This window comes from Podarcis erhardii, assembly GCF_964252035.2.
Source record: "Podarcis erhardii genome assembly, chromosome: 1".
NCBI lineage: Eukaryota > Metazoa > Chordata > Lepidosauria > Squamata > Lacertidae > Podarcis > Podarcis erhardii.
Genome location: NC_138497.1, coordinates 117,457,913 through 117,479,077, shown reverse-complemented (window position 1 = coordinate 117,479,077; position 21,165 = coordinate 117,457,913). Strand labels below are relative to the sequence as shown.

General features: G+C 45.8%; 2 protein-coding genes across 4 annotated transcripts in view; both read left to right on the top strand.

Annotated features, from left to right (window-relative positions):
- Positions 1-7,031: 7,031 nt before the first annotated feature.
- HOXD8 (homeobox D8) lies at positions 7,032-11,086 on the top strand. The gene is made up of 2 exons (XM_081878668.1): positions 7,032-7,944; positions 8,902-11,086. The coding sequence occupies exons 1-2, from the start codon at positions 7,344-7,346 to the stop codon at positions 9,201-9,203; spliced, it is 903 nt and encodes a 300-aa protein (XP_081734794.1). The 5' UTR covers positions 7,032-7,343; the 3' UTR covers positions 9,204-11,086.
- Positions 11,087-15,850: 4,764 nt separating this feature from the next.
- Positions 15,851-21,165, top strand: part of HOXD3 (homeobox D3) — a 51,836-nt gene continuing 46,521 nt past the window's right edge. Inside the window, exon 1 of one of the 3 annotated variants that reach the window (XM_081842293.1) lies at positions 15,851-15,977. The gene's annotated coding sequence lies outside the window, so the exon portion shown is untranslated. The remainder of the gene's footprint in view (positions 15,978-21,165) is intronic. The other 2 variants (XM_081842286.1, XM_081842292.1) reach the window with 2 other exon arrangements.

Sequence of the window (21,165 nt, the reverse complement as noted above, 5' to 3'; positions counted from 1 at the left end):
TTAAATATATATATATAAAATATTTTTTATTATCTCCCCCCTGGCTGCCCGTTTCATCCTCTCCAGTGCACTGTATTAAAAGCGGTACTTGAAACAGTATTAACTTCCACAGGCCCCGCGGCTTAACAGTTCTGAGCACCCGTCCCCATTGCCCGAGGCCTGGAACTCTACCTAAGGACTTAATTTTTAAAATAATAATAATAATAATAATGTAATTGTCATAGGTTATTATAATAAAGGCTGAGCTGGTGAAACAACAGTAATAATAATAATAATAATAATAATAATAATAATAATAATAATAAATTGACTGGGAAGATGGGGGTTTGCGTGTGCTGGGAAATAAGATGTAATGTGCGTGCAAACGCGCCCGAGGTTTGCCTTTGACTTCTCTCTGCAAAGTGGAAATAAACAGACAGCGCCTGACTATAAACGAAACTGCCGCCCCCTCCAAAGAGAGAGAGAGAGAGAGAAGAAAAAAAGAAAACCCCAGTCTTTCTGCGCTCTCTGTAATAAAGATGCCTCGCATATAACCCGCAGGAAGCCATTTGCAGACGAAGGGACGCTTCCTCTGTTCCTAGAGAGGCAGGCGGTCTCCATCGACACAGGTTCATCATTCTCCACTCCTGAATATTATTATACAAATCGTGGACATGAAGGAAGGGTTTCAGCAGGTCAACTGTGTAACAGCTAGTACAGAGCAGGCCTGCATGACCCCCGCCCGCCCTGCTTCCTTCCCTTCCCCACTCCTCCTAGATATATTTTCTATTTGAACCTGACTTGCTCCCAAATCTCTCTCTCTCTCTCTCTCTCCCCCCCCACCTCTGCCAGCAACCGAGCAAAAGAGCTGGTCTTTAAGCCACGATCTAAATATGCGGAGATACATCCTAAGACAGGTCGAGAGCGTTTGCCCCGGGTTCATAGCCTCTACGACCTTCTTTTCTGAGAATATTTCCTGGTTGCAATTGTGAGTGGTGGACGCACCTACTTGATGGCGGTGCGTGGCGCAAGCTTCGTAGCCTTTCTTAAAAAATAAATCCGGAACATAACCAAAACCCCCCACAAAACCCCCGAAAAGTTCATGTAGCAATTTCAGGGGTGGGGTGTGGGGATCTGTAAGGAAAACATAGAGGTCCTCAAATAAGACTGAAGTTAGTTCATAATTATCATGCCATGTCGCTCATTCAAATTCTTGGACATTTAAAGACACTTGATAGACATGATGATCAGCTCTGTCGGTATTTGTCAAGAGCTGCTTTAGTATGTACGTCCTTTTCGATCATACGGTTATCGGCATATATCACCAGATATATGCGCGTTGTGTGTGTGTGTGTGTGCATATGTGAATTTCTGATAAGGACTTTGAAGCCACCCTGATGTAGAGATTTCAGCACATGCATAACTCGTCGATGGAAATAAATGGAATGTCCAAGCGTTAAACTTTAGCTGAATCATGTATGTACATTGTATTTAAATACACCAACACACACACACAATGCAATTGAGGTGTGGGCGGCAGGCTTCTGGGATATTTTAGAGAAGGAGAGGAGCGTTGTTCTGATGTGAGACACTATTTTAATTAAGCGTCTCGAGGAAAACATGGCCTCTCAAGCCATTTGAAAGAAGATTTAAGGTGAAGGGAAACAGGCACCCAGACCTGGGGGTCTGTAGATGCTATCACTTCCCCCTTCCCCTCAGAAAGACCCACAGCGATTAAGGCCTAGGAAAAGGTGTTGCCTTGCTTCCCCATTCATTGTCAACCCTATACCTATAATTCTTTTTAAAACAGGAAGAACCGAGGCGTAATAAAACCATTGAGAAGGCTAGACGTCTGGACCTAATGAGTTTACGATATGCGATGGCGCTTTTCTCTCTTTGAGACCATCTTATTTTGATGTTTGCGTTTGTTAGGACAGAACACCGATGCAGACAAAACCAGGTCTTAAAATCCGTACTATAAATTTCAATATGTCACCCCGGCTGGGCGAGACAGCAGTTTGGACGCCGCTGAAGTCTGAAAAATGAGGAGATTAAGACCAATTCGGCTGGGTATGCCAATGGACCTGGAAGTAGTCATATATTAGAAAGTCAGGGGTTCCTTTGAAAACAAAAAAACAAAAAAGACGAAGATCTTGGTGTGCAAAAAGTGCAAGAGCAACAACACCCGTAAAGGTTAGGGCAACACATAGAACTTGAAACGGGCGAGACTTTAGCGTTGGGGAAGGTCCACCTTGGCTGGAACGGGACCGAATCTAACCTTGCCGAGGTTTGAACCCAAGTCCACGTTTATTTATTTCAAAATGCCATTGCAGCCCAGCTATGTAGCTGGATCTGCTTGGAAACATGGAAACGCTGCCATCCCCAAACCACTAGCCCTCCGCTTCCAATAAGCCGAGTAACATTTGCTTGAGTCCGTTTCTTTTTTGGATATGTTGAGTGTCACACAATAAAGCAGAAACGTGGATGTTGTTATGATTCCAAGTGTAAGTGCGCAAGCCGAAACTGACCAGTTCTCCGATGGGGAAAGGGAGAAATAAAATGACATAAGCAAGTTCAAGGCAGGAAGGTTTCTGAGCTTGAAATCGAAGCATAGAACAGAAACAGACGAAGCAGAAACGGGAGGTTTGGTTTTATGCAAACTGCACTGGAACAGCAACGTGCTTCCTCGTTCGTGTTTTCACTTAATCTGACTTCATTAGGCATAAAGAAGTCGTTTCTTTGGTTAAGCAAAATCCCTATGATTAAAGTCCTGTGCTCTTGATAACAAAAGGCAGCATTGTGTAGTCATTGTAAACATTTCCCCGTCATTCAAGATATAGGACTTGGCATATACCCCTTCTCACTTGTAAATATGAAGGATATTTCTCATTCTTTGTAACAATTGCACGCTCCTTCGAATTTTTTTCTTTTTGCATGACTTTAATCGTCTTTAGCCAACGAAAAAGAAATATTTTATTAGAAACAACAACCAAGTGTCCCTTGCAAATATCTTTCTTTCACATTCATCGTAGAAAAAGCATAAACATGTGGCGTCAACCGGGTTGTCGAACAAGATTTCATCTCACCACTAGAGGGCGGTGTTGCTCCATATTCTGATAATTTTCTGTATTCGGCCAGGATTATTTGTTTATTTAAAATATGTACAGGCTGTTTCTTTTAATCAATGAATTTTGTGTTTGTAGCTAAAAATAAACGAACATGACCGTCCTTTACTATGATCTAACTAATTAAGTGGCGAGATGTACGCAGTCAGCCCCTGAAAAAGTATCCACCCGTATAAATTTGCCAGTGACACCAAATTTAATTTCTGCAGAGTATGGGCATGTAAAATAAAAGCGCGCGGGGGGCTCTTTCTGTCTACAGGCGAAATCAATTCATTCTTTTTATGATTAGAATTTCTACAAAAAGTTCGACGAGAACACCTCATTTCAATTATAAATATGTATGCGTATAGAAAGCACGTTTTACAAAAAAGGAAGAATTAATGCTGATCGAACATCTTACGGCCGCAGCTTGTTTTCTGATTGTTATTCTAACTACCACCAGAAAGTATTCTAAATCCAGGAAGGTATTCTAGTATATTTCTCGTCTGTTCTTACCCTCCTTTTTCAAACCCAGGAAATATAGATTCGGATTAGGTTTAAGAACTACACAAGGAAAGAAGAGAAACAATGAGGAGGCCTCTCTTTCGACGTGGAAACGTACATGGGACCTCTCTTTTTCTAAAACCTCTTTTTCCATTGCATTGCCATTAAACTTGTATTTGATTTCCTCCCACGCACACATCCATCCCTCCTACCCCCTAGGTAGGATTTCAGAATCTAAAAAGATGCGCGCACAGTTATGCATCTTAACAAAACATCTCAAAAGGGTGTTATCAGATATGCTTAATAAACAGAAAGGGGGTTTCTTTAGACTATAGAAAGTCAATAGGAGAAAATAAATTCACTGGAGAATTTGGACCTCCCTGTATCCTAAGAAAGCGCTGGATTTGGTCTTTCATTCCGCGCTTCAACATTCTCTCTGATGAATCTGAAATAGTTGCAACAGCTGAAGAGACCAGGTAACTCCACTCGAGCGAACTCTACACTGTCAACGCTGGAAAAAAGCTTATAAGGCCCGGATCTATTTCTGCAGATAAAAATGATTCCATCTGTATCAGTAGGGTGCCTGTTTTACTGCATAGACGGGAACGTATTTTCACAGCGTAAGTAGCAGAGTTTGGTTGATCTAAGCTCCACCACAGCAGTGATTCAGCATTACTGCAACCTTCTTTCCTCAACACAACTGGATGCGGAAGCTTCGTCAAAACGCTCTTCTTCTTCTCGCGTCTCCCAAGTTACACTCCAATGTTCGAGTCCTTGAATTATTGTGGAATTTTCTTTTCCCCACCCCATGTCTTTTGTTATTAAAGTTAAATGCTGTACATTTTAATCATTATTATTTAAAAAATGTGTATACCGCCTTTCACCCGAAGATCACAGGGCGGTTCACAACATAAAACTACAAAAGGGAAACGCAAAATGGAAACTACACAGCGTACATTTTATGCGGCTGGGTTACGTGAATAAACGTGGCGGGCGGGGGATAGATGCTAGTATTTGGGGAAAAAAAAAAAAAGGACAACTTCTTGTGAAAGGACAACGACAAAGAGACATGTCATGTAACCACAATAATTTTATTGAACTCACACCAGACTGTCGTCTCTGTCTTCTCACGCTTCTCTGTCCGGCTCTGTACACTATTTCACCCATATCATTTATTATTAGTTTAGTTTTGCAGTGAGTCCAGAACGCAATGGCATTTATTTTGTGAGATAAAGAAGTGTGTGGTTAATTAATAATAATAATAATAATAATAATGGCCTCCGCCCCGTCCCTTTCCCCCTTCCTAAAATAATGAGGGCAAACGCGACTGCATCTTGCAATCTGTCCACACGATTGCATTCCACACGGGGCTACCCCTGTTCAGCCGCTTTGGTTCTAACCACAGGGAAACTGCCCCGAAAAGAAAGGTCGTGTGTATTCGAATTCCTGCCTCGGATCTAACAGGCTGAATCACGCCGGTCCCTTTCACCAGACTCCTCGGTCCACCCCAAGCATCAGGGGAAAACAGGAAAGTCCCACGCGACCTTCTCGGGTGGCTCCCCAAAACCAAGAAAAGAGGAGCCAGCCTTGGCCAAAATTTCGACCTCCCGCTCTGGAAAGGAAGGCGCTTAAATGCGGGCAGCGGCCTGTACTATCCAGGGAGTTGGGGAAAGGCTACTGCGCGATCCTGCTGCTGTCCTCCTCCTCCTCGGCCTCTTCCCTCTCTGCGTCCCTTCCACTTCGGAAAATATTCATTTATTTTGGATTCCGGCCCCGCCAGCTGTGCTAGCGCTCGCCGGTACTGCTCCCCATACTCGCTCACTCACTCACTGCCATCCACCCGCCACTCTCCCTCGCTCGGCTCGGCTTGGCTAATGACGTCCACCAAGGGTGAAATGATGGAAAGCATATTCATGGACATGACTTCCATTAAGTATCAATTAATCCGGGATCTGCAGCCAGGCGCGCAGTGGGTCAAGGGTAAATGGGCACCGCGTTTGAAACCGGCCTGCTGGCCTGAGCTCGCTTCTCCCAGCCTCATTTATTTTACTTATATTTACTGTACTTATTTACTTGCTTGTCTAATGGAAATCCACATTCCATTGAGATCAATGGCAAAACACCCATTGATTTCGCCTAGTTTTGCTGCCCAGCATCTCCCCCTTTGCCTGGGCCTCCCCCCCTGCCCTTGCCCCCTCCAGCCTTTGATGGTTTATGACCTTCTGGGCCTGGACTTTGCCAATACCATTGGATTTGAGCGCAGGAAGGACACCCACTCCTCCAATGCCGGTGGATAATGGGTTTATGGGGGTGAGGAAGCGGCCCCACTGCTCAGGGCTTGCCTAAAAGCCATGCCCTTTGATCCCGGAAGTGGAAGCTCTGGTGTGTGTGGAAGTTGGGTCAAAACTCTGTACACGTCCAGAGACACGTGTCCTCCTTTATGATGTTTTCATGTCTCAGGGCTCTAAGGATCTAATGATAGCTTATGCGACACCACCCCTCCCCCAGCCAAGGAGAGAAGTAAGGTAACTATAGAACTTTTAGAAGACATCTGAAGACAGCCCTGCATAGGGAAGTTGTTCAGTGTTCAACGTTTTATTATGCTTTTATATAATGTATGTTGGAAGCCTCCTAAAGTAGCAGTCAGATGGGCAGGGTAAAAATAAAATAAAATAATAAGATAAGATAAGATAAGATAAGATAAGATAAGATAAGATAAGATAAGATAAGATAATAAAATAAAATAAAATAAAATAAAATAAAATAAAATAAAATAAAATAAAATAAAATAAAATAAATAAAATAAAATAAAATAAAATAAAATAAAATAAAATAAAATAAAATAAAATAAAATAAAATAAAATAAAATAAAATAAAATAAAATAAAATAAAATAAAATGATGTCCCTATTTTCATCGGAGAAATGTTGGAGGGTATGGTTCATGGCTTGGCCTAGAAATAGTCTCAGTTTAAAAATAAAAATAAAAGTAGAACTTACAGCAGGGGTTGTCACCAAACCAGCCAAATCACCTCTTTTCCCTTCCCTCCACCCCAAGCTGGACTCCACTAGGCCTCTCCATCCAACAGCCCCGTGCTTGCGCTTTATCTCACCTTGATCTCTCCTACTTTCTTTCTGCTTGGTGAGTTTTCGAGAAAATATGCATACGGCTGCGGGTGTGGAGGCTGAAGCGGGTGGGGGGTGGGGAGAGAAAGGAAAGGAGGAAGGAAGGAAGAAAGAAAGAAAGAAAAAGAAAGAAAGAGAGAAAAAGAGGCCGCTTGCCTGAACAGCCGGTGGGGCAAGCTTCGGCTGCATGGATGGCTGCATGGGGCTGCTGCGCTGTTATTTATTTATTTCCCGGGGCTCGTTTTCTGCCTCCGGGAGGTGAGTGTAAACCGAAGCCAACAGGCTCTCCTGCCTTGCCCTGAACTCCGGCCCATGTGAGTGTGTGGCTGCGGCGGCGGCGGCGGCGGAGCTGCCTGTGTGTGCCTAATAGGAAATAGTAAAAGCAGTGAGGCAGGTCAGTCAGTCGGGCAGCGGTTAGATCCCAGCTCCGGACCTCACCAGCGCTGCCGTCCGCAGTGGTGGCAGGGGCAGCGGCGGCGGGCCGGCTGAGTAAAGTAGGAGTAAGGAAGGAGTAGCGAGGCAGTGGTTCGTGGGCTTCGGCTGGCCCAGCTGCTGCTGCTGCTCCTCCTCCTTCTCTTGCAGCTGCTGGTGGTGGCGCCTCCGCTCGCCGCCCCCCCTGCCGCCGCCCTCCGATGAGCTCCTACTTCGTCAATCCGCTCTACTCCAAGTACAAAGCGGCGGCGGCGGCGGCGGCAGCTGCGGCGGCAGGAGCAGCAGGAGGAGGAGGGGGCGAGCAGCCCATCAATCCCGCTTACTACGACTGTCACTTTGCGCCCGCCGCGGCCGCGGCCGCCCTGCTCTACGGGAACAGCGCTGCTGCAGCGGCCGCCGCCGCCGCCGCCACCTCGGGCTTCCCCCCTCCGCAGCCCCCACCTGGGCCTGGCTCGGGCGGCAGCGGCCCGGAATACTACCATCACCAGCAGCACCACGGGCACCACGGGCACCTAGCCGGAGGAAGCCCCTCAGCCTACCACCACCACCACCAGCCGCCGCCGCCGCCGCCGCCTCTGGCCCCGCAGGGCCCCTGCGCCGGCCTGCCTTGTCCGGGAGAGCCTGCCAAGTTTTACGGATACGATAACTTACAGAGACAGCCGATTTTTACGACACACCAAGAGGCCGAGCTGGTCCAGTATCCTGACTGTAAATCGTCCAGTGCTAATATTGGCGAGGACCCAGAGCACTTAAATCAGGGCGCGTCTCCTTCTCCAATGTTCCCCTGGATGAGACCACAAGGTTGGACGCGAGCGAAACCCCCGCTTCCCTTTGCCTTTGGCGCCGCGGCAACCCAGTCGCTGCCTCCTTTCTTTCTTCTCTTTCTTACTTTCCTCTCCTGCCTTTGTTACAGCAGCCCCATTTTCCCTCTGTGAGTCTCAAGACTTTCCTCTCCAAAACAAATTACAACCCAGCATCTATCCCTAAATTCAGATCCCCGCTTCTTTCTTTCTTTCTTTCTTTCTTTCTTTCTTTCTTTCTTTCTTTCTTTCTTTCTTTCTTTCTTTCTTTCTTTCTCTCTCTCTCTCTCTCTCTCTCTCTCTCTCTCTCTCTCCTATAATTGACATGCAATTATTGCGGTGCTGTTATAACTTCCAGGTTCCAGCACACTTTCCACTATTCCCTCCACCCCCTCCCATAATCAACCCCACCACGGACTGAAGGCCGTTAAGCCACAAATGTTATGAATAGTGGGATGAAACAAACAAACAAACAAATAATTCGACCAGTCTTTAGAAGTAGTCTCCTTTCAGGGAGGTGCTGCTGTGGCGCGTTAAGCGCAAGCGAGGCAAACAACCCTAGACCAGATAACTCGGAGTACTTTGATTTAAAGGGGATTCCTCAACCTCCTCCCTGGAGAGGAAGCCCTGCTGAGTGCAGTGGGATTTATTTCTGGATAAACGTGCCTGCGCTAAATTTGTTCGCTGGAATACAGCTGGATCGAATAGACTTGCCTCAGCCTCTGGTCATGCAGTAGAAAGCACATCCCACGGAGTTAGATGACATTTATTCCCTAGGGCGTCACGAAGACCCCCGTGGGATTTATTTCCCAGTAAACCAGTTTAGGATGTTCTCCAGATCTCTAAGCACGCGTCGTGTGCGCGCGGGGTGGGGGGAGTCCTACTTGTTTTCAGTTTATTTGTGGGGTTTCGTTTCGTTTTAAAGAAACGCTGTGCTTTTTTGTTTCGTCTCAAATAGCAGCTCCTGGTAGGCGGAGAGGGAGACAGACCTACAGCCGCTTCCAGACTCTCGAGCTGGAGAAGGAGTTCCTTTTTAACCCCTACCTGACCAGGAAAAGGCGGATCGAGGTCTCCCATGCCCTCGGACTCACGGAGAGGCAGGTCAAGATCTGGTTTCAGAACAGGAGGATGAAGTGGAAAAAGGAGAACAACAAAGACAAGTTCCCAGCCGGCAGGCAGGAGGGGAAGGAAGGAGAGGAGGCCAAGACAGAAGTCCAGGAGGACCTTCTAGAAGAAGGAGCAGAAGGCCCGACGAATTGAAGGTTCTCCTTGGCCAAAGACAATGCCTGGAAGAGCGGGCGCGCGAGGGCACCAGCGGCCTCTCCTCCCGGCCTTCACGGGTCTTATTCAGGCACCTTTTTCACAAGGGCCCGACCTTGTCAGTCTGTTTGTTTTTTAAAGCTACCTTATGATGTTTCTGTACTTAGGTGAGAGTTTTATTTTATTTGTTACTGCACCCGGGACGCCCTAAGCCGAGTCCCAGCTGGCTGCTGCTGCTGCATCTTTCTCCATTTCGCCCTTCACGTGGAATTTGATACCGAAAACTATATAGCAATTTTGTACGCGTCCCCTCCTCGGTCTTTTTCTTCCTTCCTTTCTTCCTCTCCTCTCCTGTCCCCAAGCACAGAAAAGCCAAAACCCAACCCAAATGCTCGAATCAAGCAAGTGCACTTGTAATCTCAAAACTTTCCTTCCAACTTATTTCTTGTAAAGTAAATTAATTTAGACATTATAATGATTTTTTTTGCGGGGGTGTGGGAAAGGGGGAAGAAGAAGGAGATATTTCAATGGCACATTGATACTGAATGATCGGTAATTGATCGAAATAAAACAAAAGTGATTCCACTGTAATATCCATGGTCAGGTTTCTTCCTACGTTCCTGTTGTTGGCTGGTTGGTTTGTTTTTAATAAAAACGACAACAACCACCTCTCTGTGGAGCCCAAAAGTGCAGCGGGACTTAGAAAACGTAGGTCAAATTACTCCAAGCAAACTTACGCGCTTTTGCTGAGAGAATAGCCCAACCGTCCAACAGCTAGGAGGCCGAGGCGTTCAAGGATACAGCGTTCGCTTTTGCCTGCATTGACTGCACGAAGGTTTTTCCTTCGGCGCTCAGCGGGCAGGATTTGGGTACAGCTGTAACGCGCAGCTTCATTACGCATTTGCTGCAGCATTCCCCGAATTGCATTAGCCTTATGGTAGCTACTGAAAAAATAAATGAAAAGTATTCGAGCGTTTAGTTATCTGCTATGGGAAGCTTATTCGGTTCTCTGTGGAAAACGCCTGCCCTGTACACATGAAGTGGAGTCCTGTTGTTTTCAGTCCAATTACTTCCACAGACGTGTGTGTTTCAGTTTTCAACCGGGTTTCTTTCAAGGAAGTATGCTTTAGGCTTGACCCTTGGAAGTGGTTGCATTGCCAAGTACAGGAAGAAGAAGAAGGCCGATCAGGTCGTCCAGGCTACAATCCTAGACTTGGAAGTAAACCCCACTCAATCCAACGGGGCTTACTTCTGAGTAGACATGCCTAGGATTGTGCTACAAGGCACGTGATGTTTCTATCCCGAATATGGCACGGTCCCAGTCCAGTTTAAAATTAATCGCAAATAAATTCAATACGAAGCAATGGAGCAATGTTGGTCTCAGTGAGGGGCTTAAGGGGGCAACCAGCTTTCTCTGCTCTGGGTCCCAGAGGCTGCAGTCCTATGGACACTTGCGAGTAAGCTGCAGTGAGCACAGTGTGACACCCATCAAAGCAAGGAGGTTTAAAATTAATGGAAAGTCCTAGCCTGGTGTTGCAGAAACCTTCCCCACCCATCCCCGTCATAAGGGAGTAGTCTACCATATTACTAGATAAACAGCACGAGATGCCTCTTTCCATTTCTTCATGCCTTGCTTGATGTAAGCTGCTCAGGCCGCTCTCTGAAGAAAGCATGGCGGGCTACCTGGATTCAGCAAGACCCCCCCCCCCCACTATGCTATGTCATTCGTGCAACATCCCTGCATATCTCTAGTCTGGGTTGGAAGTAAAGCGGAAGTTTGATTAGTAGCATTATTTTGTCAATTGGCCATCTAAAACTTTAAGGATTTCCCAGAGGTGCCTGTGCTATATTTATAAAAAAAAACTTGCCGTTCTTACTACTAACACTATGGCTGAATTATTATTATTTTAAAAATCGTGTGTGCAGCAGTGACTGTCTTCGTGTTCTTCCCATCATTTGGAGAGGTGCAGTTTCTCATCCTCATATTGGTCAGACTTTAGCTGTCGCGATAATTAGTGTTTACAGGAGTAATAAAAATCACCCTGAGCAGTAGGCTTTCACATGCTGTCTGTGCCATACATGCAACAGCACTGTAAGGCAGGAGGTCCGTGTTATCCCCACAGTAAAAAGGAGATGAGACTGAGCGGTATTAGTGGCTGCAACGGGATTGGAACGAGGTCTGAGTTAACGGCAGGGATGGGATTCAGCCCTGCGCCGCTGCAGAAGCCAACTCTGAAATTGCTGCAGATGGATATAACTTGCGAGGGGGACACACACACCGCTATTTGGGTTCATTAGTTCATAGAATCCCAAGATATAACGGGCCTATGCATTGTTAATGCCTATAATCCCAGGATGAAGATCAGAGTGCTTAAGCACTATAAATAAGGCACCTGTGCAAGAGTACTTAATTCATCGCTGGATTGCGGTCCGCGTGTGCAGTACACTTGCGATCAGAACTCCATTGATTCCAGTGGGGTCCAGGCGTGCCAGCGTTCTATGGATTTTGTCCAATGTCTGTGGTAGGTTTGTTGTTGTAGGTGTTATTCAGCAGAAAACGGGCAATTTAAGACTATCAAAGCATGGAAGTCCTGCAGATGACTGAAAACACTTCATGGAGCGATAGCAAAACAACAAAAAACTGTCCCAGGTTCTGAATAACGCGTGAGATTCCCACTGGCTTACACATTTTTTTTTACACATTAACTTTATTAGCTTTATTTTCGACATTTTCTCCCCAGTAAAAAAAATAAAATAAAATAACACACACATCGCTTAGTTGGTGAGAAAACTGAGGGGGTGTGTGTGTGATTTTATTTCTCGGCTTTTGGGTGATCTTGCCTGCCCTTAATGCTATCAAATCCCATTCACTTCAACGGGATTTATTAAGGACTTTCACACGGGCGCTGGCTTGAATCAGGTAATCATATCTCCACATCAAAGTGCAAGGAAACCACCAGAATTCTCCTGGCAATTTCAAAGAGGTGGCTTCTCAATCTTAAATCATGCAGATAATTAAAAGGTAGAGCCTTCTCACGTAAGAAACCTCAAATTGTCTGTCGCTGGAAATAACGGCCTTCAAATGGTATGGGGAGCCCTCCCCCCGCAGCCCCCAGAAACCACACACAGAGGCCTAAGAGGAATTGTGTATGAAGTGGCCCATATATGCAGAAGAAGCCACACTTCATCAAAAATTAGTAGTGGATAAGAAATCGAGTTCAGTTAGTTACAACTAAGCCCAGTTCTGTCGCTTTTCCGCGGGACCAAATCCTGTTAGATGGGTGACTGTAGACAGAAACCCCGAAAGACCCCAAAGGGCAGGAAATCAGCAACCTCTTGGTAGCTCCTTTTATATGTAACATGTAGAACAACAGAGTTCTCAAAACTGAGAGGCATTATATTTGCATCAATCCTCCATCACCGTTTTGGTACCCTGTCCACCAGTTAATCGAGCCTTTTTCTCGCTGCAAGGCGTGTTAACTGGACCACTTTTATCAACCAAAATTAGGTCACTGTAAGTCCTAAGGACTTCTTTCAGTGTGTGTGTGTGTGTGTGTGTGTGTGTGTGTGCGCGCGCGCGCGCGCGCGCGCGCGCGAGACCAGTAGAACTGAAATGTGTTGAAGTCCTGTGGCTGAATCTCTCCCATTGTTCTTATTATCAGTCTTGGAGACAGTCAATAGTTTCTTGTTTGCCCATATCAAAGCCCCCGAAACAAATTCACTTTAAATCTTTAAAGAGAGGGTGAAGTGGAATAAGGCGAAATGAGTGAACAGATACCAGGTCAAAGTCTGCTCTCATCTAACCAGAATCCGGAGGATTTAGCCTTAACTAGAAGATTCCTCTATAGACATACACACACCTACATACGCACACACGGAGGGTGAGAAAGGGATCATTTTGTTCATTTTGTTTTGCTTGCTTTGTGCATGTTTGTGTTACCATTCGCTCTGGTCTAATTATTTTAGCTGTGAAATCAGCTAGCTAAGAAGAGAGCAGAATATACTTTCAGCGCCTATAATTTTCGAGGCTCTTTTCGAATTCAGAAAATAGCCCCTCCCCGCCGGAAACGCCTTCCTTGGCCACCGCATTCCTCTACAAGCGCCATAGTGGGCTGGGAACCCGTTCACGTAGAGGAACTGCGGCAAAAACTGTGAAGCAAAACAATTTGGTGCATTGATTTGCATAAATGCGGCAAAACGTCTCAGTGGTCAGTCTGGGATTGGTTATGCGGGTCTAAGACAAGCAAACTTCCAGAAACCTATATAGAAGGGATGGTGATTTGATTTTATTTTAAATGTAAATATACAAGTTAAATATTTGCAGACATTATTGGTAAAGTAGCAATACCTTTGCAACGAAGGGCAAAGCCTTAGTTCAATTGAGCCCTAGCGGAGGGAGGGGTCATTTTGAGCATCTTAAACCATAATCCCTTTCAACTAGAAAAAAGTATTATCCGATATTTATCCAACGCTAATTCCAAAATTGGATTAAAATGTCTGAAGACAATTGATTCTGGAGGAGGGAAATCCGAATATTTGCTGCGCACATTCTCCTGAATATATTTGTATATACGTGCACATTGCAATGCAGTATGCTTTATAATGTATTTAATCAATATATTAACATCCACAATTCATCATGAATGACGAATCTAATTAATACCATCAAACATAACACTGTCCTAGAGTTTGTCGATCCTGATTATTTACGAGGAAGCGGCCATTTTGGAATTGGGTGGAAATCAAGCTTGCGGAGTCGCTATGCGGTCCTTCAAGGCGAGAAACCCACATCTTAGATATTCAAACCGGCCCCAGTGACATAGCTGACTTGGAAGCAAATCTCAAGTGAGTCTGAACCTGTCAAGCCGCCCGGAACGTCGCTTTCCAACAGAAGGCGCTTAAACCCTAATCCCACATAAATGGCCATAAATAATTGGATGAATTCGCCAGTTATTAAAGACGGCCTTTGGGTTATGGAGGGAAGCAACAAAATTCAAGTGAACAGAGTTTGGATCCCACACTACAGACAACGGCAAATTTCCCCACCACTTCCAGCTTATCTTCAGCGGAAGAAAGTGAACCGCACTGAACATCCAAATAATGCAACTGAGTCCAGGGGGGCCTTAAGTGAGTACCCTTAAGTGTGCAGTCAGTCAGTCCCAATTGCTGCATGAAAGAAAACGGAACCAGAATAAACGTCCCTGGGTGTATTTATGTCGGTTTCGATTTAAAGTTCAAAAAGGGGAGGCCGTTTTAAACACTGGAGGCATGCTTTGTCTCCCTCGTCCACCCTTCCTTCCATGTCTCGAATTCTTTTGCCATTGCAGATCCGGTAGAACGCCTGGTTACTCCTCCAGAGCGCAGAACTCCCAGCGCGTTCTAGAACGTTACAAATCAATGGATCCGCAGCCAAGGGAGGCTTTGTCTCTCGTCAACGTTCCATCCGCAGCCAGGGCCGGAAAAGCTTTTGGGGAGGCTTTTTCCTGCAACAAGGAAGAGACGCTCATTAATTCGCGCAAGCGGGTGGTTTTAATTTGCTACTCCAAACGGAGCTTTCGGGAGCTCCGGAACGTGACGAGCCTTTGGAGTAAAGTAGATTCGAGATTTGCAGGAGCTGAGTTTCATTGCGATGTTCCCCATTCCCAACCCCTTCAGCCTTCCCAGCGCAGGGCAAGGGGGGTCGGAGTGAGGCAGTGCAATTCTAAAGCCCAGCGGCCTAGACATAATGTAGACCTAGCAAAAGGGGCCTCGCCTGCTGGACTTTCTCCCGCCCCCGCAGCAAATGGACTTTTACGCACTGTTGCGTTGCTCACAGGCAAGTGGTAGGGTGTGGGTTCAGGCCCCTATGTTTGGGCTAAACGCTTCCGAATCGAATCAGGGCCTCTACTCGGCAGCGTTTGGCCTCCGGGTTAAGGGGGCTGAGGACTGGGCTGCGTCAATCATTCAGAAGATTCCCACCGATCTACTGCTCCCTGAGACAGGCCAAGGCAACAGAAAGGTGGTGGTGGTGAGCCTTGGTAGCGCGTAAAGACAAACAGCAGAGAGAGATGGCAGAAAGAAATGAACCCAGGAAAACAAAACCCACTGTTTGTAGCAGCCTGGGTTTTAAAAAAAAATCCGCAAGGAATTGCAGTAAATTCCTTTTTGTTTGAAGAGAATTTACAACTCGTAATAGACCTTTTATGACCTATTTGGGCACGTCATTGGCTGCGCCTGGTCATGTGCGAGCGCTGATGGCTTTCACGGCCTTCCCCCTCCTTTTCCCTTCCTGATTTCCCCGGCGAATCTCCCCCCCCCCCGCTTTTTTGCATTCTGTCTTTCCCACAGCCTCAACCCTTCTTTTTCTAACCTTTGTCTCCGATAAGGTACATTGCGCTCGCTATGATGTTTGAGTACCGATCCAGTCCGGTCCAAGGGTTTTAAAAACAACACGCGCTCGCACACACACACGCGCGCGCACACACGCAAACGCCCACCCTCCTCCGCTGCTACCCTGCCAGTTTCCAGTCATAGCAGAGACGCGGAGTGCGGTGAAGGGTTAGGGTGGGCGGGGAGGGACTGGGAGGGGGGGCAGAGCTCCCTTGTCTTTGCCAGCAAGGCAGCTTGTTTATCTAGCGAGCTCTCTTTCCTCTCAGCCCTACCTGCCTGCCTGCCTTGCCTGCCTCCTTTGGCTTTTCCGATCGGGATGGGACTCGGATTGCTACCGAACGCGACCCCTAATGGATTACAGGGATGCGGCTGGGCTCCACGCCCTTCCACCGGGGCAGCGAACGGGTAAGGGATTTTTCAGCTCTCGTTTCCCACCACCACCACCACCTCCTCCTCCTTCCCCCCATTTTATTCCTGACTCGTCTGCATCGCTGCAGGGCTTCCTACTTTCGCTCAGGCGCCGGAGAATGACTCCGTAAGTCATAAAAGAAAGTGGGCAAGGCGGGCGCCCATCACTGAAAGCGCCTGTGGTTTTTTCTTCTTCGCCCAAGCTGAGGCAACAGAGGCGAGGTGGTGCGGTGGGTTAGGCTTGGAAGCGCTTCGCCGCCTTCTGCTGCCACCTGCCTGGCTTTTGAGGCTTCCATGCCACGGAGAACAAGGCTGAGATAGGCACTCCCCGCCCCACTAGCGTAGCTCGCTAGTGGAATTGAATGCCTCTGAGGTTGGGGAGGCAAGAGTAGGTTTGGAAGCAAGAGAAACTGCCGAAGCAGAATTAAAAAAATATTCCCAAACAAAAACTACTAGCAAAACTATTTGGACCGAGATGTCCTGAATTTCTACTTGTGCGCTGTTGCCTCGTCCCCCCCCCCCTTTTAGTGGTTTTTCTTAACAGCAGGATTCCATCCGCATGCCTTTCATTATCAACAGGTGTGTGTGTGTGTGTGTGTGTGTGTGTGTGTGTGTGTGTGTGTGTCCCATCCGGGTCACTAATAATGAGCAAAGCTGAGCGCTCCTACGACCAGATTTGCTGCAGGGAGACTGGCTTACGATCTGTGGTTTCTTCTGTGCTGGGGAGTCCGACTTTTCATCCGATTAATCCTACCAAGATGACTGGGAGGGCGGGGAGGAGGAGGGGGGAAAATCCTAAACAGAAAACAAGACCCTGTCTTGCAAAGCGAAGGCCAAATGTTTGCAGTCGTGAAAACATCAGGGGATTGTTAAAACTGTACCTTGAGGGAGGGATGGCAAGGAATGTTCGTGTCATACTGTCGGATATATATAACAGTTTTGGAATGGATCGAGCAGCGGCTAGATGGTTTTTTCTAGGGCGGTCAAAACACTTCCTAGTGTGCATTGTCATAAAGAGCAAGACGCATGTGGCGTGTTCCACGGTAGCTAACGCGTGGAAGGTTTAAGCAGACACCAATATGTCTGCAACGTAGCGGGTACTTACTCTTATGTAGCAAGACAGCGACTTCTGGAGTAAAGGCGTTGCGGATTATTGTGGTCTAGAGGGAGGATGACATCGCCGTGGTGCTCAGACGTTTTCAAAAATATATTTTATATCGATCAGGCCTAATTGAACCAAGGGAGATTATCTGTCTGTCTTTCTGGCTGTGAGCGGGGTGACATGAGGATTCAATACGTTTATTTTCATAGCAACAATTATGGGAAGGGGAATAATCCATATAGCTCAAGACAGTCCAATCTTATCCATGTTTAATTGGCAGTGAATAAATTCCTTACAGTGGGAATTAATTGTTAAGTAAATATGGCATAATATTGCAGCCTGGATACAAATATCTAATATATTTCCCCTATAACTTTGCTGTTGTTGCTATGTAGCCTTAGGCGTCTTTATTTCTATTTAAAATGTTACGCTGAATCATCACCTCATTTATTTATTTTTAAAGCAGGGCTGTTGTCCGGTCTAGACAAATCATTTTTTTAAAAAAACGGTCGATTATCTCTTCCGGAATGTATATTGTTATGTTATGTTATGTTATGTTATGTTATGTTATGTTATGTTATGTTATGTTATGTTATGTTATGTTATGTTATGTTATGTTATGTTATGTTATGTTATGTTATGTTATGTTATGTTATGTTATGTTATGTTATGGTCTTCCTGAAAACTGGTTTGCATAATGTGATTTATACATGCATTAAATATATTAATGTAATGTTGCTTATACACCAGTTTTGTTTACTATGCATAAATATTTGATCATCCCACAATTTAAAATAACTTATCGGTGATAGGAATAAATTTCAATCTTGGTAATGCACTCAAATTTTATTCTATAAAGAATGACTACTTCGTATATCCTTTTTGCGACTTGTTGGAAGTCAACACTGAATCACTCGAATCCGGTTTCCCCTCTTTTTTCGATCAAGTCTACAGAATATGGAGTTCTGGTTTTCTAGCAATCAGTCTAGGGAAAATTATTGGGCTGGGTGCTGGGTGGGAGTAAAATACCATCACAATCTTGCAAGGTGATTGTTGATTACAGTTTAATGGCTACAGTTTATAGCAGAAAGTCGCAAACCATCCTAAATAAAAAAAATCATGTGTGCATATATAAGTCCGCCCACTTTCCTCTCTGGTATATTGCTTCTCCCTTTCCCTCCCTCCCAGTTAGACTGCATTTATTATAGCTAAGTTGGAGACACATTGTTGATTGGTTTGTTTGCCTTTGCATTCTTGAAATCTTAATTTCCGCATCTTTTTTTTTAACCATAAGATTTAACCCATCGTAGATCCGTAACCCAATACAAAGTACGTGGATTTAAAGAAATAAAATAAAACAAAACCAAATCACGTATGCTGGATGACTGTTCTTTTTACAGAATATATTCATGTTCTTCGACTTAAAGTGCCAGAGTGCTTGGTGCTGAAAAGCCCAGACTCTTGATTCTAAATGCATTCGATTCATTGGAAGAAAGGGGCACTGATTTCAGCGCATTTTTCCACCTTAAACTGCAAATTTTAGGCATACAGCTTTAGGCTCGACCCCCCTACCATTGTGAATTCCGCTGAGTTTTATGAGAGTTTGCCCCCAAGCTCACTGAAATAAAATTGATTGGGGGGGTATTGTATTTGGGGCTGCTCATTTCATTTCCCCCTAAAAAAGGAGAGAGTTCATAAATAGACACGTTAGGACCCCCTCAAGAAAGGAGAATTCATCCAGTGGTCAAACGTGGATAGTTTAATCACTTCTAGCTGAAAATGCAGAACAAGGCAATAATTTGTTTAAGGAAAAATAATCCCAGAAATGGTCATGTTCTTAGTGAAGAAGAACCCACTCGTTCATTTGTGGCCTAGATCTTTTGTGGTGGGTTCAGTGCCCTTAAATACCCATTCACCCAAAGCTCTAAAAATCTAATCGTGGTGTGTACACCCACCCACCCACCAGTGAACTATATTTCTCAGGGGCTTCTGTATGAGTGCTTGGAGCTGGGGGTGGGAGAGAGAATCCGAACAAAGACAGTATTTCACTCTTTGGTTGGCAGGCAGCTGTTAAAGGTATTTACAGCTCTACTGCATTGCGGCACTGAATGCTGCTACTGCTAGTGTTAAGAGCTAAAAAACAGGAAGTGAGTGTGGGGTGGTGAGGGGGAGAGGAAAAAGGAATCGCCATAAACAGTTCATTTGGTCAGTGGGACAGAGCTTAAGACAGAGAATAACACCACATTGGGGATAAATATCTCCCTAAAAATCCTTACGCCGAGTGGCTTTTGAAAACCTGCTTTTTCCTAAAGAGGAAGTATAGTTTAATTGGATGCGAGGGAGAAAATCTCCCCTTTCAAAATCTTCCAAGTAGGAAGCTGAGGGCAGCAAACATGAAACATGTGTGAGTGAAAGTGCTTGAGGGAGGGGGTGCGTGGGGAGGACACAAACACTTGCATGATCTCAGCATGGGAAGGGGAAAAACGGGTTGAGGGGCTTTCATTAAATAAAAAAAAGGTGGAAGTGAGAGGAGGGTCCAAGCACTTTAAGGAGAAGGAAAGGCAACGCATTGTTTTAGAGCTCTTTGTGGCAAAGCTTTCTATGGAGAACATTATTGCCCTCCGGTTTCCTCTTGTTTGCAGACATAAAAATGAAAAAATGAAATGAAAATGAAAAAATGGTTAGCTGTATCAAGGTAGAGTTGCGGCTTTGGGTTGGCTCCCAGGATAGTCACCAGTTCTTCCAAACTGATAGCAATCTGCGCTTTGGGAATGAATCAGCCGAGCTTTGAGATTTAAGAAGAAGAATAATCAGAGACCTTTTTTTATGTTGGACCGTTTCAAAGCACCACCAGGAAGACGTAGACCTGACGTGGAGGCAGGAGCTATGTGGGTTAAGAACAAGGTCGGCGCAGTTCCTTTAAAATCCATGTGGCTTCCAGGCTGCAGTCACCGGGTTTCATGGAGCAGCCCTTAGCCACAATCCGGCACAAGGCTAGGCCTGGGTTAAAACTCCTGGATGCCAGACCGATTTTATAAGATCTTTAGCTAGAAAGAGAAAATGGGCAATCCATGCTGGCTTGTTGGTTGTTTGGCAACTGGTTTGTTGTCTCTGTCTGGCCGACTGGCTCTGAAATCGGCCAAGCAACAGGCCTCTCTTCACTCTGAGCAGAACAGAAAACTCCCACATTGTTAGTCACCGACCGTGCATTGCTATTGAGGCCAATGGTTCTGCTCAAAGAACCAGCCAAGGATCAGGAAGGATGTTAAGAGTCTGGGGTCTCGCCTTGAGTGGTGTCAGAGGCTCGTTTTGCCTTTGAAACGTTGCCAGCCCACTCTGCCTTCCTGTTTGCAAGTCGCTCGTTATGTTCCTTCTTATTGTGTCCCTCTGCATTCCTGTGCTGGACGCAGAACAGCCTGGCTAGAGCAGTCTCCCCCATGCAGCCTCAGATCTCCGTCCACACTGCCAGCTTCCTTTTCTCCCGTCCCTTTAAACAACCTCCACATATTCTCAGCTGCTTTTCTCAGACCCTCAGCCTGGGCCAAGAACAAAACAGCTCAGCTCCGCGTTTCCTGTCCAGCAAACATATTCAGAGGCGGTGGGGGCGGGCGTGCCTTTCAGTTTCAGCAGTTAAATAAATAGCTCTTTTAATATTGACTTAAGGCGGGATGCCTCCCCTTCTTCAACATCAAAACACTGTTTAATATTACGTATACGTGCTTTATGTAAGGAGATCCCTTGAGAGTGAAGTCTGCAACTGTGCAAACGCGCGCACACTCGCATGACTGCGCTCAGGATGGTAGGAACCTTTCAGAGTCTGAAGGGACACCATCTATACAGTAATCAGAAGGCCTTCTGTACATCTGATATTTGAGTCGAGGGGTGCCACAAAGGTGCGACTCATCCTTGTCGTTATTTCCCAGAAGGGATTCCCTACTCCTTCTAATTTCCTTTTCTCTCCCCCTCTCCCTAATCCTCTTCTATCTGATTTGGGAGCAGATGTCACATGGAGACCCTGCCCCTCTCCTCCCTCCCCCTCCCCGCCCACCAGCCCCTGTGATGTGAAGAGTCACTTTGTCGTCT